The 18,712-nt window shown below is 45.9% G+C and overlaps 1 protein-coding gene and 1 pseudogene across 6 annotated transcripts in view; one reads left to right on the top strand and one right to left on the bottom strand.

Moving 5' to 3' along the window:
- The first annotated feature begins 267 nt into the window (after positions 1–267).
- Positions 268–18,712, top strand: part of SCAI (suppressor of cancer cell invasion) — a 94,833-nt gene continuing 76,388 nt past the window's right edge. The window contains exons 1-3 of one of the 5 annotated variants that reach the window (XM_080989591.1): positions 287–438; positions 2,542–2,692; positions 2,830–2,874. Coding sequence is in view for 3 of the 5 variants with exons in the window: in XM_080989588.1 (XP_080845714.1) it covers positions 392–438; positions 2,830–2,874 (92 nt within the window). In the remaining 2 variants the exon portion in view is untranslated. Of the gene's footprint in view, positions 439–2,541; positions 2,693–2,829; positions 2,875–18,712 lie in introns of all 5 variants that reach the window. The other 4 variants (XM_080989588.1, XM_080989589.1, XM_080989592.1 and 1 more) reach the window with 4 other exon arrangements.
- On the bottom strand, positions 12,940–13,916 carry LOC308467919 (microtubule-associated protein 1 light chain 3 gamma pseudogene; annotated as a pseudogene). The gene has a single exon. The product of its transcript is annotated as a microtubule-associated protein 1 light chain 3 gamma pseudogene (transcript).

The following is an 18,712-nucleotide window of genomic DNA, read 5'->3' as shown; positions in this document are numbered from 1 at the left end:
TAAAACAGATTAGAAGGGTACGTTAAATCTGCCTCTCCTTTCAGAGCAACGCCTCGCTTTGCCCTCAAGATGGCGCTCTGTGACACCCCTCACCCCCCATCCCCCCCCCGCTTCTGCCTTCAGAGGGCGAGTGCCTGGAGACTCAGAGGCGAGAGCGGCGGCGAGCCCAGCCAATCGGACGCTTCCTCCTGGGCCGCGAGGCCAATGAGGGCGCCGGAGTGGCGCGGCGGGGGCGGGCCGAGCGAGGCCGTGCCCAGGTTAGGCTGAGGTGGAGGCATCGCTCCCTTCCAGCCGAGAGCGAGCGAGCGAGGGAGGGAGCGAGCAGCCTCCGCCGCCGCCGCCGCCGCCGCCGCTGCCGCTGCCGCAGCTCCATCCTCGCTCGGGAGCGCGGATGGTGAGAGGGGCGGCTCGCCAGCCCCGCACCGGCCCGGCCTCCAGGTAAGCGACGCGTGGGAGGGGCCGAAGGTGGAGCGGGTGTGGGGTTGGTTGTGGGAAGCGTCCCTTCCAGCGAGGGGTTTTTTTGGCGTGTGAAAGATGGGGGCGATGGTGAGGGGCAGTGGGATTTCTGGTGCATTGGGGGCGTCTAGGTCGTGTGGACGTGGTGGGGCTGAGGAGGGGAAAGGGTGGTGCGGGGGGGTTTTTTTGGGAAAGGGCTTCCCGATGCCTTGAGGGTCTGCTGGGAGCTTGTGGGGCGCAGGGCGTGTGGAAGTTGGGGGGCTGAGAAAGGGAGATGGCGAGGGGTCCGAGGCATGAGAAGGGTGAGCATGGATGGACTGGGAGTCGTCTGGGCAGGGACTGGGGCGCCGGAGTTGGGCATGAGGAGGCTGGAGGAGAGAGTGGGCATGGGGAGGGGTATTGTGGGTATGGGGAGGGCTTTGGGGGTATGGGAGGGTCATCTGATTTGAGGGGTGTTGCCTAGTGGGAGGGGGTTAGATACGTGAGAGTAAGGAGTGGAACATTATCATGGGCTGTGGACTATGTTAGGGGATTGTATGCTAACATGGGGGGCATGGGGAGGGGTCCAGGGTTACCAAAAGGAAGCTTGGGGTCTATAGAGTGAATGGCAATTGAAGGCTGAGATGGGGGGGGGGGTTGGGGCAAAAGGGGTATAGTGAGGAGTTTTGGGGTATGAGATACGTGAGGGGCAAAGGGCTATTGGATGGATTAAGGGTTGTCTTGGGATGTGTGAATTAGGGGTTGAGTTGGTTTGCGGGCTGTGCTGAGGGTTTATATGCTGGAGGGGCTTGGCTTAGGCATGAACAGGGGTAAAGGAGTGAAGGATAAGGGCAATGAGAGAGGCCTTCACCTTGAGGGGCTGAGTTATGGGGTGTCTGGAAAAATGTGGGTTGAGGTGCATGACTTGGGGGAGCATGACTTGGGGTGATGAGGTTCCTTTGAGGGGGGGTTGTGTGCGAGTTAGAAGTAAAAGAGTGTGGTAGGTTGATGATTGCATTCCACTTTTTCCTATGGCCCCAGGCATAACAGGAACATTGCCCCAAAAGGGTGGCTTATGAGAGAATATGGCCCTCACATTTGGAGTCTGTCTGCAGAATTAGGAAGGGTTTGGGGTATGAAGGGATGTTGGTAGAGAAGTGATGGGTTGGAGCCTAGGGAGAATTGGGGGTTGAGGAGCCAAGGGTAGGAAGTGGGAGAAGGCACCAGAAGGGTTAGAGTTGTTTTATGGGTTTGGGGTATAAAGGGTGAGTAGAGACCAAATTGAAAGGGAAGTACATTTTTAAGGGGTTGAGGCTGCCTTGGAGGTTTGTTTGGGTTGTGTAATATTGGGAATTAGAGAAGCATGAGGGTGCTGGGAAGAGTTAGGGAGTTGGGATAGAAAGGTATGGGGGAGTGGGGCAATGTGGTTAGTTCAGAGATTTGTGGTATGAGAACTCTGGATATGGGGGAGTGGGGTTGGAAGTTGGGGGCAGAGGTGTTTGAGGTGTTGGAATAACTACTGTGAGGGATTTGGATTGAGAGTTTAATGTTTGGGATGTTGCTTGTAGGTGCACTGTATGTGACAGGTGGAATTTATGCAATGAATTATCCTGAATTTGGGGTGCAGAGGATATAGACAGTTTGCTTTGTAGGATGTTGTGGGAACAGGAGGCTTGGGATGGGACCATTGAAGATACAGGCTTCATGTGGATGCTGGTGGTGTTGGTAAGGTGATGGTCAAGAGAAAGATTTGGGTCATAGGTATGGTTGGTGGGCTGTCGTTGACCTTGAATAGGTGTAGGATGGGTGCCAAGCTGTGGAGGATACTGCTTTAGGTGTCAGTCTCATTGGCCAAGGAACAGCTCATCTTTGGGTCAAAGGTGTGTGACATATATTGAGTGGAGGGATATTGTTGCACTGGGTGCAAGGTGAAGTGACCTATGAATAGGTGTGGGCACTGATGGGTAAAGAGCTTGGAGTCCTCAAGAGGGGGTGGCATGACTGTTACCCAGTGCCACCTGGAGCAAAGTCACTACAAAATAGGGGCAATGTTCTTGTGGGCTAGGAAAGGTGTAAGTGATCTGTTCTTTGCTTCTGTGTGTATAGGGAAGAAAAGACTCCAAATAAGGGTGACACCTGTCTCATGTGGGAGTCGTAAGATCTCCTAAGGAGAGAAGCCTTTTGCTTTGCACCCATTGATCCCCATTGCTCTCCAGTGCTTAAGATGTCTTTGAATGTAATGTTCTGACAAACGCAGGCAAGTATGTAAGCTGTGATTGTGGAGGTGGCTGTTGATGTGTGCTCGTCTTGGGTGGAGTGGGGTTGTCGTCCTGTCCTTGTTTGTCCCCGCAGCCCTCTGTCACTGCCTTCTCTCTCTCCCTGCCCCCGCTCCAGAACCACAGGCCTGGCAGAGAAGCCCCATCGCAGACGCAAAAGCAGGTAAGAGGATGGGCATCTCTTTCCTCCAGACCCTTCCCCAATTTAGTGCTGACAGATTCAGTAGCCTCTATTGATCTTGCTTTCCCTGTTACTGTAGTAGTGCCTTTGTGTGTGTGTGTGTGTGTGTGTGTGTGTGTGTGTTTGTGTGGTGGTGGTGGTGGGGGAGGGGCACAGAAAACATGTTTGGGATTGGTTTGAAAAATTTAACTGATAGGTGAACAGATTCTGTTTATTTTCCTGTTGCCGTTGCCCTGGAGAAGATAAAGATGGAACTGTACCCCTTGACTGGCTCTTAATTCTAAACGGGGTTGTAACTGCAGAGAGAGATTTTACTTAGTGCTAGTTACAGGAAGGTAATTAATTGCCTCACCCCTCAAATCTTGAGGAGGAATCTCTTAAGAGGGAACAATCCATCTTCTTGGATGTATGCTTCCCCCCCCCCCAAAAAAAAACACACTCAAGGGAGTGTGTTTCTCAGTGTTTATGTACACTCATTTCTGCATCTCTCTTTGACTTAGAAGAGCCTTGTCTGGAAATGTACACTGCAGTCATATTGGCTGCACTTCCTGTTGGCTTCCCATTCTTCAGTCTAGGGTTTTAATTTCTGTACCAAAGCATCACTCCCTGGTGTGTAGCATTGGGCTTATTCCACAGGTTTTATCTGCCCCCCCCCCTTTAAAATACGTGTTGTAAACAGCCTCTGGCATGTAAGACTCTTGAGTGTTCTGGAGTCTCCTTCCCCCCCTCCCCTTACCTACTGCTGGAAAAACATACCTTCCACCCCAGTTACTGAAATGACATCAGCTCCTTGCATGCATGCATGTGAATCAACACTTCCTATGTGAGCTCTCTGCTGAGCGCTGGTCTGCTGGCTGGCTGCACTCACAGACTTGCCCTTTTTGTTGGTGTCTGGATTGCTTTGCAAAAGAAGAAGAGGAGAGGCAGCTGTGGGCAATGGCTGAAAAATATTACCTGAAAAAATTGTGTGTGATGCATGCTGTTGTGAACTGTGGTAGGAAAGTCTGTTGGGCAGTGTATGCTGTGGAAAGGCTTGAGAAGTTTGCAACCCCCCTCCCCCCTAGTCTCTGCTATTTGTCAGGAGACCTTGCCTTGCATTCCTGGAGTGCTCTGCTATAGCTGAAGAGCTTTAGGTAGCAGGTTTGTGTTCCCTCCCACCCCACCGCCATTTGAGCAGGATGCTCTCTCTCTGTATCCACAAAGGTGTAGAAAGCAAAGGGAATCCCGAAGGGTTTGCAGGTGTGTGTGTGTGTGTGTGTGAGAGAGAGAGAGAGAGAGAGAGCACACACTGTGACTCCTCTGGAGGAGGCAGCAATGGGGTGGGGGGAAATGCAGTAGATGCTTTTTGAAGGTTTTATTATTAAGCAGATGTTTTGCATGGATTCCTAGCTGCCACTCTCCTTCTCTGGCTCCTTCACCCACCTCTGCTTGATGGCATTATTAATTCTACAAGTGGCTCGGGTTTCTGCATCTTATTTTCTTTCAAGTGTTTGCTGTGTAATGTTACTAGCAGTTTTCCAGCACTGTCAGGTTGAAAATTCTCTTTGGGCAAAATTGTTAAGATTATGACTATTGGGAGCTGTGCTGTGCTGGTGCTCCAAGAACTAAGATGAACTTCCTGTAGTTTTGCAGGTGCAATTTATAGTTTTGATGTTTGGGCCTATTTACATGTGGCCCAAGCAGAACTCCAAGAGGCCATCTTGTGAATTCTGTTGTGAAAAAACAGATTGCCCAGTGAATTACATGGGAATGCAGGCAGGTCTGTGTTCTGGAGTTTTCCTAAGACACTGGGCTCTGTTTTTCTGTACCTGGTCAGGTTTCCCATTCTGAAATTTGTATATTGCCTGATGTGCAACTAATTGAACTTTTGTACAGCCTAAGATCATAATCCTGAACCTCTGGCCATGTAGCTCACCTGCAGTGCATTATAGGATGTTGGTGGTGTGGAAAATCTCAATGGTAGAGCAATAGTTATAGAATTGTAGCGTTGGAAGGGACCCGAAGGGTCATCTAGTCCAACCCCCTGCATTGCAGGAATCTCAACTAAAGCATCCCTGACAGATGGCCATACAACCTCTGTTTAAAAACCTCGAAGGAGAGTCCACCATCTCCCGATGGAGTCTGTTCCATTGTCAGTCAGCTTTTACTGTCATAAAGTTCTTCCTGATGTTTAATTGGAATCTTTTTTCTTGTAACTTGTAACTTCTTGAAGCCATTGATTCATGTCCTACCCTTTGGAGCTGGATAAAACAAGCTTGTTCCCTCTTCCATGTGACAACCCTTAAGATATTTGAAGATGGTTATCATATCTCTCCTCAGTCTCCTTTTATTCAGGCTAAATTTACCAATTCTTTCAACCATTCCTCATAAGGCTTTCTTTCCAGACCCTTGATCATTTGGTTGGGCTGACCAAAGCAGAATAGAGTGGTACTATCACTTGATCTGGACACTATACTTCTGTTGATGCAGTCTAGAATAGCATTAGTATTTTTTGCTGCTGCATTACACTGTTGACTTAAGCTTGTGGTCCATTAAGACTCCTAGATCTGATTCACATGTAGTACTAGTAAGCCAGAAGTGTTAGAAACTGAGATAGAAAAGCTAGGAGCCAAATGGCTCCTGGAACCTGGGTTACAGGGGTAAAAGCAGAATGGCTAGTCACCCCCCCCCCCCAATTGCAGCAGCACTTTCTATTTATTTTTTTGAAGCACATAAACCAATACACAATTCATATCAGTGACAGGTTGTTAATAACACATTTTTAATAGCAGTTCTTAATTTGACACCACAAACATAAATGGGGCTCAGCCTCAGCAATAGTGGCTAACCGTAAGCATTTATAAATACGTGTGTGTGTGTGTGTGAGAGAGAGAGAGAGAGAGAGCGCTCAATATGTGTCGCAGCTTCAGCAAGTACTGCAGTCACAGTTAAATATGCCTGTTATAACCAAACTTCTTAGAAGAACAGGCCTAACAGCACAATCCTAACCATTTCTACACTGAAATAGATCTTCCTGAAATAGATCCAAGCAAATGAGATTGGGATTCATTATTTTTGAGCAGTAGTCTCCATTCACAAGATAACTTTTTTAAAACTTTTTTTTTGCAGGACTGCCTGTATACCCGAGCCTTCAAAATTCTGTTACATGAAAGGTTCTGGGTACCTGGGATGCCACATTTACTGTGGCAAACTAACTGTGTAAACGTTAGTGCATTTTGCAGGCCTTCCTTTTAATATCCAGAATCTGAGAATCTCTTAAAACATTAAAAGATTAATGTAATCACCTTCCTCCCCCTCTCCCTTGATGGGTGCCCATGTCCTCTCAAGAGTGTTTTCTTGTCCCAGCCAATGGGACAACGAGATGTCAGACTTACTAAGTGGGTTTAAATGTGTTAAGTTTTAAAATGCCATAATATTTCTACTAAATATTGGGGGAAGAAAGGAGGTCCCAAACCTCTCCCAAGGAGCCTTCCAGCACCTCATTATGTAAACAAGAAAGAAAAGAAAAAACAAGAAAGAAATGTCCACAAACAAACAAAGTAAACTTATTGTCAAATAAAGTAAGCTGAAACCTGGTGCCTCATTAACAGTGGAACAAAAGCAAAAAGAGACAGAGGGAGCAGTGGGGGTGGGTGGGCTGTATGGCAGTTTGCTTTGTCTCTTGCTTAGGATTTAAATCTCCCCTCCTGCTCCCTACCCCCAAGAGAGCGTTGCAGGTTGTTTGTTTACTTGTGCAAACAGTGCCACATTGGAGTCTCTTTAGCACATCAAAAGTCTTCAGGGGAGTAGCATGGAAAAGCTCAGTTGCTCTCCTGCAGGGGAGATTTATTTCACTGGCAAACAAGGTGACTGCAAATCTCAATTTGGTTGCTAGATGGCTCTCTTGAGTCGCAAAAATGACTGGCGACTAGTTAATTTCGAACAGTGTAAGCCAGGCGTCCCCCATTGTATATTTGTACATCTGGTTCTTCCTGCCTAAGTATAGAACCTTACATTTGTCTCTAATGAAATTTATTTTGTTACTTTGGGCCTAGTTCTCCAATCTGTTAAAACCATTTTGAATCTTGATTCTGTCTTCTGGGGCACTACCCCTCCCAGCTTGTTGTCATTTGATGAGCACCACCTCAATTCCCAGTCATTTATAAAGATGTTGAACAACAATGGTGCCTAAAGGCGTATAATGAAGGCGCCAGGCAAACTTTGCTTAGGAGACCATTCCACAGACGGGGAACCACTGCAGAGAAGGCACCTTGTCTACCTCCTCAAGCCTTACCAACTAAAACTAATCCAACACAACAGGACTAGATTGTGCTCCAGACAAAAGGCCCTGTACAACCTGGAAAAACTCTGCCGGATTACATAATGAGAGTGCAATGGAGGCAGCAATATATGCCTTCTTTGCTGCCTTCACTGCCACTAGGTAGGCTGCAACACCCCACTTTACACTTCTTTCCAGGATGACGAGGAACCATTAGGGAGCACTCATTGGGTTTGGTCAGACAACCAGCTACAAATCCACCTAACAGTTACCTTGTCTAACCCTCATTTTACCAGCTTCCTTGCAAGAATATATGGGACTCTGTCAAAAGCCTTAATAAAGTCAAGATACACTATGTCCACAGAATTCCCCTGATCCACCAAGCTTGTAACTCCCATCAAAAAAAGAAATGAGATTTGTGTGGTATGACTTGTTTTTGAGAAACCCATGCTGGGTTTTTGTAATCACAGCATCCTTTTCTAAGAGCTCACAGACCAACTCTTGAATTATCTGTTCTAGGACCTTTCCTGGTATCAATGTCAATCTCATGGTTGGTAGTTACCTGAGTCTTCTTTTCTCTCCTTTTTGAAGATGGGGACAATATTTGCTTGCCTCCAGTCTACAGGAACCTTCCCTGTTCTCCAAAAATTCTCAACGATTATAAACAGAGGCTCTGATATTACATCTGCAAGCCCCTTTAGTACCCTTGGGTGCAGATCATCAGGTCCTAGAGATTTGAATTCTTTGAAAGTAGCTGGGTGTTCCCTTAGCACCTCTTTTTCTTGCTTGGGCTGCAGCTCCCTTTTTACATCATTTATTCTGTTATCACCAGGTTGGGCACTGCTTTCCTTTTGGGTGAAGACAGAGGTAAAGTAGGTATTGAGCAGTTCCACCTTCTTTCTGTCACCCAATAGCGTTTCTCCATCTTCCCACACAGAGGACCTACTACTTGCTTGCTCTTCCTCTTGCTTTGAATATAGCCAAAGAAACTTAGTTATTTTTAATCTGTCTTGCAAGCCTCAGTTCATTCTGAGTTTGGGCCTGCCTGACCTCCCTGCAGCTGTTGACTGCAGCTATATATTTTTACTTGTTCTGCTGAGTGTAGATTAGAATTCAGTCTAAGGTGTATACCAGGTGTGGGGAACCTTTGGCCCTCCAGATGTTGCTGATCTGTGGCTCAGGCAGGAGGGGTCCACCACTGGGTACTTTGCCTGGGCTCTCTCTACCCTAGAACTGTCCCAGATAGTTTTCACCCATGATAGTCTTCATCCATTGTGAGAAGGGTAGCCAGCTCGTTATATCTGGCCCTGTAGAACCAACTTATCTGACACATGACAACAAAGGAAGCTGCCTTTACAGTGGTACCTTGGGTTACATACGCTTCGGGTTACATACGCTTCAGGTTACAGACTCCTCTAACCCGGAAATAGTACCTCGGGTTAAGAACTTTGCTTCAGGATGAGAACAGAAATCGTGCTCCGGCGGCATGGCAGCAGCAAAAGGCCCTATTAGCTAAAGTGGTGCTTCAGGTTAAGAGCAGTTTCAGGTTAAGAACAGACCTCCAGAACGAATAAAGTACTTAACCCGAGGTACCACTGTATAATGTGTCAAACAGTAAGTCCATATAGTTCAGTATTGTCTACACTTAACTGTCATTAGCTCTCCAGGGTGTCAGACGGGGTTCTCTCCTAGCCATACCCTGAGATACCAGGGATTGAATCTATGGTCTTCTGTGTGCAAATCATGTGCTCTGTTGCTGCATTTCATTTAAAAATAAATCAAGATTCTACTTCTCATGGTTCTGAATACAGAGGCTGAATTAAACAGGAACGCTGGAAGCTGCCTTACACAGAGTCAGATCTTTGGTCTATCTAGCTCAGCAGTCTACACTGACTGGCAGTGGCTCTCAAAAGATTTAAAACGGATCTCTCCAAGCTCTAACTGGATATGTCAGGATTGAACCTATTTCCTTTTGCATGCAAAAAACTAAGCTGCAAACTCTTCTTTAAACTGGCAGCCCTACAGCTTGTAAATCAACCTGTGGTTTTAAAAACAACAACAACCATTCCCCATGCTTTCACAGGGAGAGGGTTAGTGGTGGTGTATTTTTTCAAAACTTTTGAGAAATTCCACACTTCAGTGATACATCGCTTTTGGGGTGTGTGGTATGTAATGCCTCGACCAGACCTGAGTTCGTGTATTCTGAAACAGTGAAACCTTCCTTGCTATTTGGCACCCCCCCCCTTTTTTTTAACAGAGCCCAAGTACTCACTCTGGGCTAACATTCAACGAGTGAAATATACTGTACTATTGTCCTGGAAAATAAAGTGGCATCCAATAATAGAGCAGCTCACCATCTTTGCCTTGGAGTCAGCAAGGAAAAGAATATTGTTGGTGTGAGGGGACTCAAATACATATGCACTTTGAGCTTCCACATTCTCAGGAAAATTGTATGTTTTGACTCCTGGAAGGAACAGCATTTGTTCTTCATTGGCATGCTCGTAGCTTTCCATTCTCTAGACTGGGAAAGTTAACCTGCAAAGCCAAGAGAGAGAGAAAGAAAGGACAAACTCTCATATTCTCATTATTAATAGACAAACAGGAACATTATGGCAAGGGTATTTAGAGTTTCTCTAAAGAATGTGCAAGATTGAAACCTGTGGATCTTTTGATTTTTCTTCTTCACTGTCATCTTGTTGTACCTTTAGGACTTCTCATCTTGTTTCCCCAGCATATTGCTATTGAGTGCTCTCCTCTTTCCTGTTTCCCTTTAGAAGAGGGGTGGGGAACCCTGTGCCCACCAGGGGTTCAAATATTGCCTGTAATTTCCTTCCCCAAAACACGCCTGCTTGCCCCATATTTTATGTGACATCAGGTATGAGGCAGGTGGAGCAACAGATTCCTATGTTCAACTGGGAGCCTTAAAGTGCAAAGTGCAGATTGTGCATTGGCAAAAGAAAGCAGGTTTCTGCTGCCCAGTTCCTAGGTGCCTGACAGCTGGGCTTGGTCCCTAGTGAAGGTCAACCAAATGTCAGTGGCATATAGGGAACCACCCGAAGTTCTGCATAAGCGGATCTCAATGGTTGAGGTGGAGCATAAGGCACCAGACTATCCTTAAGCTGCATTTGGGATGAGACAGCTCAAGATACTGAAGGGCGCTGCATTTGACCCTGGGGCTTCCAGCTGCTGATTTCCACTGCCATCTTACTGCTGATTTTAGCAGGCCAAATCCATGAGAGATGCTCTTAGCTCTTAGCTATCCTACAGGCAGAAACTGTCACTGTTGGAGACCTAGAGTGCATTTTGTGACCCAAGATAAACCTGATTGTGTAATGCTTGGATCTTCACATCTCTGACAGTGGCATGAATGATTGGAAATTCTCTATGTTGCATCTGCTTGCAGGGCAGAGTAGTGGCAAGAGAAAACTTTTTTTGGAAGTGAGATAACTCTTCCTCCTTTAACCCCCACTGTCCATCTGCTTGCCTTGGGTAAGTTGTTGCAAAGTAACTGACATTTGAACTGAAATATCAAGTTATTCTGGCATTTGGTTCCAGCTCCTTCTATCAGCTCTGCCAGAACTACAAAGGGTGGGATCTGTTCTTGGCAGCAGCCAAGCAAAAAGGAGCCTTGTTTTGGCAACGAGGAATTGAAGTGTGGTGTGTGTTTGTGTGTTCTTATTCCAATAAACTAAAATCTGGAAGGAGAAGAGGTGGAAGCATCCAGACGAGGAGCTAGTGGGCCAATCCTATCTGTGAGCACATTTTCTTCCTTATGAATTTCCAATTTTTAAAAATGTATGTGCTGCTTCCATCTCTTTCTGGAGTAAAACCTGCTGTGGCTTTTTTCAGCAGCAAGAGTGCAGCTTTGGAACCGTCTTATCAGGGTAATAGTGGTAGGGCAGCTGCTTTGCATCCAAAAGGTACCAGGTTCAATTACCAGCATCTCTCTGTACGACTGGGAAAGAACCCTCTCTGAAATCTTTGAGAGCCGCTACTAGTCAGTGCAGACAGTACTGAGTTGGATGGACCAAAGTCTTGACTCAGTGTAAGAGTGTAAGGCAGCATTCTGCAGAATTAGAGCAGTCTTGTTTTTTGAACCATTCACTGGTGATCAAAAGTGACCAGGAATTCCATGTAGGCAAGTGAAATCAGCTGCTGGTGGAGGGACAAATTGCTTCATTCCTCCTTTGCCAGCCTGCTTGAATCTCCTTTCTGGGGAGGAGAACAGCCAGCTTTGGGCTAGGTCCCGTTGGTTTGGAGTAAGAAAAGCTGTAAGCAGGCTAAATCCTTTGATTCCTCCAAGTCCACCTGCTCTTGCAAGTAATTTCAATCTCATATGGCAGCAGCAGCAATGGGGGTGGGGGCAAACCCAAGCTTTGACATTATTTGCACTCCCAACAGCCTATCTCCGCCTGACTCTGCCTTCGGTGGAAAATGTGTTGGGTGGTCAATTTTATTCCTCCCTCCTGCCCCCATGTCCAATTCTTAACACCTTCTAATTGCTGGAACCCTTGACATCAGTACCATGCTGTGCTTTGGAATTCAAAGAATGGGGGGGAGTGTCAGTTCCCCTGTCTCTCAATCCAGTTATACATCAAAGGAATGCAATTGACATTATGCCTCTTCTCGAGATCCACATCATAGAGCCAGTTTCCTCAAAACAGAGAGGTCAGAGTTCCATTCCCCCACCCAGTGGTGTTAACTGCTCCAAAAAAGTAATAAAAGGGAAACATGCACAATTCTTTATCTCAAACCTGCCAACCATTCCTTCGCCTAACACAAATTCATAATGGAGACTTTAAAGTCAATTCTTGTATGTCTTAAGTTTTGGTGAGATATATAGATACCAATGGTCTCCCCACGTATCTTCATATTCCCATAAGCAGGAGACATTGGTGCTTCATGTATGAGACCTAACGGTTCCACTTCCAAGACTTAACCTTTGGCCTCTCTTCATCTCCAAGGAGATTTACCGAGGTTTATTGCAGGGGTCAGCAAACTTTTTCAGCAGGGGCTGGTCCACTGTCCCTCAGACCTTGGGGGGGGGGCTGGACTATATTTTTTTGGGGGGGTGAACAAATTCCTATGCCCCATAAATAACCCATAGATGCATTTTAGATAAAAGCACACGTTCTACTCCTGTAAAAACACGCTGATTCCCAGACCATCTCCACGGGCCAGATTTAGAATGATTGGGTCAGATCCAGCCCTGGGCCTTAGTTTGCCTTCCCATGGTTTAGTGGCACCGGGGCAGGAACATACGTACATCCTTACCTAGATGATCTGCAACATCATGGTTTTCTTAAACCTAAAAAAGAGTTGCCTGGAACCTTTCAATATCTTTTCCACTTCCCAGAGATGCAAACTTTTATCAGGCTTCTAGCTGTTCCTAGTCTTGCCTTTAATCTCTGGCAGCTCCCCTTGGAATTAGGATTTCAACCATCAACACTATCTAATGAGTGAGGTCTCACTCCGGAGCTCCACCCACCCCAGGTTTTCACCTTTAGATGAGCAAGCAAAGGATCAATTGATCAAACCCTTACTAGCAAATCTGCCAGGAAAATCTGAAGTCTCCCATATTAAATACCTTCTGGAGGATAGGTCAAATGATATTACACTGACCATGGCAAAATTTCTTTCGGAGGTCGCAAGAATCAAAGACCATCATACTCTAGACATAACTAAATGACTACCTCGGTCTCTTTCGCCTGCTGGTTGGTTGTTTTAACTGTATCTTGTTTTTTTGTTTTTTTGTTTTGTTTTTTTTAAATTGTGCCCATTTATTTCTTTATTGCAGTCTTGTCAGAAGGCTTTTTTTAAAAAGGGGAAGAAAGAGATGAAGTAACAAAAACAGCTGTGCAGTTAAAATTTCCACTCATGGAACCCTCCAGATTCCCATTAGGCCAATCAGCTTTGTTTAAAATAAGAAAGAAAACCAGACAAAAGTTTCCTGTGCAATGGTAGTGATGCTCTTTTTTATATCTATGTCTATATCTGTCTGAAGAGATAAGGGAACAAATTAGTTTAAAAGAATAAGCTGGCAGTGGGTTAAAGTAGTGGCCCTGCAGAGTTGGTTAAGAAAGTACATGACCCTAAAATACACCCTGTCATCTGGGCATCTTTTCAGGCACATACAACATAGAAGGTAGTTCAGTTGCTTCAGGGACAATGACAATAAAGCAGAGCCTGCCTGGTGGTGAATACTCTTCTCCCATGCCACTCTTACACAAAAGCAGTTTAAAAATCCATGTTGTGATAACTATGCCTCAGAGAGAAAGGGAGGAGGGGGAGACTGCAGAGGCCTTCCTTGGAATGGGCTCATGGGCCAATATCACCAAACGTATCTTGAGATGCGTAGGTAATGTAGAGGAAGCCGTCGTCATCTTTGTTGGCTTCGTAGACCTCCGCAACAGTCAGGCTCAGGCAGGGCAGGCTCTTGTTGTCCACCAGCAGGTAGAAGGCTTGAGTGGTTGTCAGGGACAGGCGGGCCCTCAGACTGTAGACAAACTGAGACATAGATAGATCCCCTGAAACCAGGAATTTGACCCGGCTCAACTGAGGGAGTGTCTTCTCCTTCTGGTAACGCTCAAGCACCACCGGAATCTTGCTTGGATACTTTGTCCTGATATCAGTTGTTTCCTGCATCCGAGAGGCTAAACTTTTCCTCTGCTTGAATGGACGGTCGTCACTCTGGAACCTCAACATCTTTCTTTAAAAACACAAAAGACCCTTTTCTCCCCCTCACCGGCCCTTTCCACTTCCACTCTACAGCACTAACTCCAACTGTATCTTGTTTTGAAACTGTTTTGTGGGTCTATGGACCACAATAAATATATTTGATTTGACTTTAGATCATTAGCAGTCTGAATCAAGAGGTATTGGTGTCTTTGATCCAGCACTCACTGAAATGGTGGGTGTCTCCCATGCACCTGTCTAGAGGAAGTCCATTTGTAGAACCATAACAAACAATGACAACTGACGGCTCTTTGAGAGATTGAAGAGTTCATCTTGCAAGTCTTGGGGACTCTGGTCTCTGGCAGAAAGCTCTTGGCATCAACCTTTTGAAATTTCAAGTAGTGAAACTCTCCTTACGCCTCTTCACATTCTGTCTACTAGTGTCACAGATGGATTGGATGCAAACGAATGGTGGGAGGAACCAGCTGGGGAACCCCAAGGGAAGAAGGCTAAGAGCTCAGGGATTGGTGGTGGGACAATGATGGTCAGAGGGAGAAGAGAGAGAAGACTTCTACTGGTCTCCCTGGCCTCTAAAGGGCTGGTGGCAAAGCTCTGCAGAACACTTCCCCTCCTCCCAAGTGAACAAGAGGGGAGGTGTTCTGCCACCTAGCTTTGCTGATGGGTGGGAGGAGAACTGTTCTCTTGCCCAGTGGTGTGGTGCAGCTTTGTAGCAACTTCTCTTGAAGGGAGGAGCCAATAGCAAAGCCCCACTGCTGGGGGGGCGGATCTGGCAGTGGGAAGTTTTGCCTCAGGTGCTGAAATGCCTAGGACCACCTTGCTATTTGGCCCTCTGGACTCTTTCTAAGCAACACCTGCTCCCTTCTCCCCAGTCCATACCCCTCCCCAGTCTTGCTTTGTTACCTACTTTGTATGACTAGAATGTGTCCCTGAACTCTAATAATGCTGCTTCCTTGCCTGGAGAACGTAGAGGGGTATGTGATATTGTTGGCATCTACAGTATATGTTTTGAGAGACAATGGAGTGTGCCTCTGGGGGTGGTCAAACCACTGGAGAATCACAGCGCCAGCTGTGACTGTAGAAACTGGTAACTTGTAGCAGTTGCCTCCTGCATTGTTTCTGCAGTGTTAGCAGCACCAACATGACCTTTCCAGAGCTTAAGCTTGGGCACTGTGTATGGAGGTTTTGGGCTGCCCAGAGGACAAGACCCACCTCTTGGCCTCACTGATGTGGTCCACAAGGAAGCAGAGCCATACACTGGGCAACTGCTGGGGGGTGTAGAAAGAAACCTACTGTACAAAGGTGAAATCAGTGTTCATGTGGGTTGAAAAGGGTTCCCTGTCTTAGAACTAGCGTCATTTATTGCTGCTTGTCTGGGAAACCAGAAACCGACCAGACCCCTCTGCCTTGCCTTGTTCTAAACTCGACCCTCCAGTTGTTTTGGGACTACAACTCCCATCACCCCTGACCACGGGTCCTGTTAGCTAGTGATGATGGGAGTTGTAGTCCCAAAACAGCTGGAGGGCCGAGTTTGGGGATGCCTGTTCTAAGGATAGGAATGAGGAACCTGTGGCCCTCCTGATGTTGATGGACTGCAGCATACATAATCCCTGATCTTGATCTGTTAGCTGAAGACTGGTGGGATTTGGAGTTCAGCAGCACCTGCAAGATCACAGGCTTTCCCTCTCTGCCTTAAAACATTTCATTTCTCCTTAACCTGCATTCTGCCCCCTTTGTTTGAGCACCGTTCATTTGAACAGCCAGAGGTGACTATGCACGGGCAAAAACAAGCAAACAAGGTTGAGTGGACGTCTTTGTATCTAAAGTATGTGAACTTGCTGCCAAAATAAATGCTACCTTGAAGTTTATGCCTGGTGAGGGAGTCCATTTCGACTTCTACTGTAAGAGCAGACCACAGTACAGTTGTACCTCGGCTCCCAAACGCCTTGGGAGTCAAACGTTCTGGCTCCCAAATGATCGAAAACTGGAAGTGAGTGTTTCAGTTTTTGAACATTCTTTTGGAAGCTGAACATCTGGCAGGGCTTCTGCAGCTTCTGATTGACTGCAGGAGCTTCTTTCAGCCAATCAGAAGCCACAATTTGGAAGTCAAATGTTTCAGAAGTTGAACGGGCTTCCGGGACAAATTCTGTTCGACTTCCGAGGTATGACTGTATTCTGCTTTCCTGAGATGTAGAGTAGGATAGGGCAACAAATACCTTGGTGGAACAGCAAGTATTGGATGTGTCTATAATTTGTGATGGGTGGTGGTGGTGTTCACTCCAAAAAGTCCCATGTTGCCCATGTTGTGCTTTCAGGATGGTGACCAAAAATAAAATAAAATAAAATAAAAAAATTAAAATGAAGAGCAGTCCTAGTGGATTAGACTAAAGTGGACCAGACTGCCAATGTTGCAGTCTGGAATCAACCATCCAGGTGACTTTACGAAGCTCATGAGCAGGGTGATAAGATTATAGTTTTCCCCTGGTCATATCTACCATCTGGTAGTCAAGGGAACACTGCCTCTAAGCACTTAGCCATGAAAACATAAATGAGAGAAAACAGTTATCATAGATTTGCACAGAAGACATGGAATAGGTTGCAAGGGAAGTGTTATGTTTCAACTGCCTTAGCCACTATTGTGTGTTATAGTAAGCCATGTGGCTTGGCTTAATAAACCAAGTGCCCAGTCACTCCTGACTGACTCTGCTTTTGTCAGAAGTGAGTAAATGCACTGATAATTTCATTGTCCCCAGGGACAATGGGGTTGTAGTTGGTTCCTCCTTAACTAGCCCCTGTCTATTAGCTATTGGTAAACCGTAGTTTTCAGTCTTGCTAACAGTCGTAACCTACTAGAGAGAAAGTAACCACTGGTCTGGGTTTGGGTGCAGCACTAAGCTAACTCCTTTCCTCCAAGAGAAGAGTGAAACAGGATCAGTTGGACTGAGTACATTAGCATGGAGACCTGTGCACAGTATGGTTTATCACACCAATCTTCTTGGCTCACTGTTATGTGCAAATGCAGCCATTGACAGATTAGAGGTGGTGGTGTATTGCTTTGCAGCATGTGTGAGTGGGTGAGGGGGAATGCATGGATTTGCCAACATGACTACAAACCTCCTTGCATCTAGATCAGATATTTGATCCCCAATATAGATTCTGAGATGTATAGCCATATGTATACAGCTTTCTTGTGCAAACCATGAAAGCTCATTTAATTTGCATAGTGGGAGGATTAGTTATATTGGTATCAAACCTGTATGTATTTGTATTATATCCTGCTTTTCCTCCATAGAACAGAGTAACTCTCTCACCTGTATGGAAGAGGTTTGGCAGAGAGGGATATACCCAAAACTATTTGGAGAGCTTTTTTAGCAGCGTAGATCTTGGAGCCTCTGAAATCATATTTGCATGGGCCTTGTTATTCTCTGGTCTGGTACAGATGAAACCCTGATTGATCTCTCTCTTAACCATGGTTGGACAGACTGTCCAGAGCTAGTTTTAATTGTGTGTCTAGCTTGAGTGAGTTTGTTCCTCCCAGAGGACTGCCTTCTGAAGAAGCAAGAATTAGACCTGTCACTCCAATGCTCTCCAGGAACTTGGCTCTTCCTAGGGATGCATTTCCTGACTGCTCAATGCAAGGGGGCAGGACTTGGCTCTGCTCTGAGTGAAACTGGCATCTTGCCACCTCATGTGCAGCAAAAGGAGTTGGCTGCCTTCCTCTATTCTGCAACTTGGAGACAATCTGGCACAGTGAGCCTCAACTGCTGGGGTTTCTACAGTCCTGGCCAGTCAGTCTTGAGTACGAGCATAATTATTGTTTTCCATTACTATTTATTTATACAAATATTTATATATTGCCATATCATACAACATAAAAGCAGTGTGCACGGTTAAAACAATATTTTTTAAAAAGTGCTGATAATCATAAAGGCAACTGACGTTTCCAGATGTTCTTGTGCCTAACTGGGGGTTACTGCTTGCTAGGGCTGGGCAATGTCTGGTTTTCAACATTGTGATGTATCTCCAGCTAAATATTATGATATACTGATGTATCACGATGTCTGAAATAAGGATAGAGCTATGTGGAAGCATTGGCTGGCTTCAAAGTTTTTCTTGCATGGTGAGTTTTGCCTACACCTGCTCTTGTGATTCACTGCCCCCTGCAGGAAGCAGGGGAGAGTTGAGCTGGCTGAGTTAACAGGGGCTGCAGGAATTGAGAGATGCATTGGATGGCTTCACAGTGTTTTCCACATTGTGATTTTTGCATTGCACACACCCACCCCATGATTTGCAATATATTGCCAGGTCAAAAATTATGAAACTGATATCACAAATGGACTTCAAATCGACAATATATCAATATATGGCCCAGCTCTACTGCTTGCTATTTATTTTATTTCTTATTACCATGATTTTTGTCCTGAAATTTCACTTTAGGCAAAGTCCGGTGGCTTTACTACTCCCTGGGTCTCCCCCCCCCCCACTTTTCCACCCTTCACACGTGCATTTGTGCATGTACACATAGAGCTCTACCTCTGGCCTCTGTTTTTTTTACTTGAAATAAACCCTTGGCACAGGACAGGAGAGATGTCCACCTCTCATTTCTTGTTATGGGAAGTTGAATTGACTTCCAGCTGCCTGTCTGGGTAATTGGGAAGTTGATCACTCAGTGACTGAATCAATGGCAACTTCAGTTTAAAAGAAAACAAAAGAAAGAAGAACTGATTAAGTTGGCGTCAAGACTGCCATAGTGATGTTGGTAGCCTTTGGCTTTTGTATGTGGACTGGACAAGAGGTCGTGAACTGTGCTGAAAGAGGAAGCACTGAGGGTGGTGGTTGGACAAATGCAGAATTAACTGATGGAGGCAG

This window comes from Podarcis pityusensis (assembly GCF_964106645.2).
Source record: "Podarcis pityusensis genome assembly, chromosome: Z".
Lineage (NCBI taxonomy): Eukaryota > Metazoa > Chordata > Lepidosauria > Squamata > Lacertidae > Podarcis > Podarcis pityusensis.
This window is presented reverse-complemented; position numbering and strand designations above follow the sequence as displayed.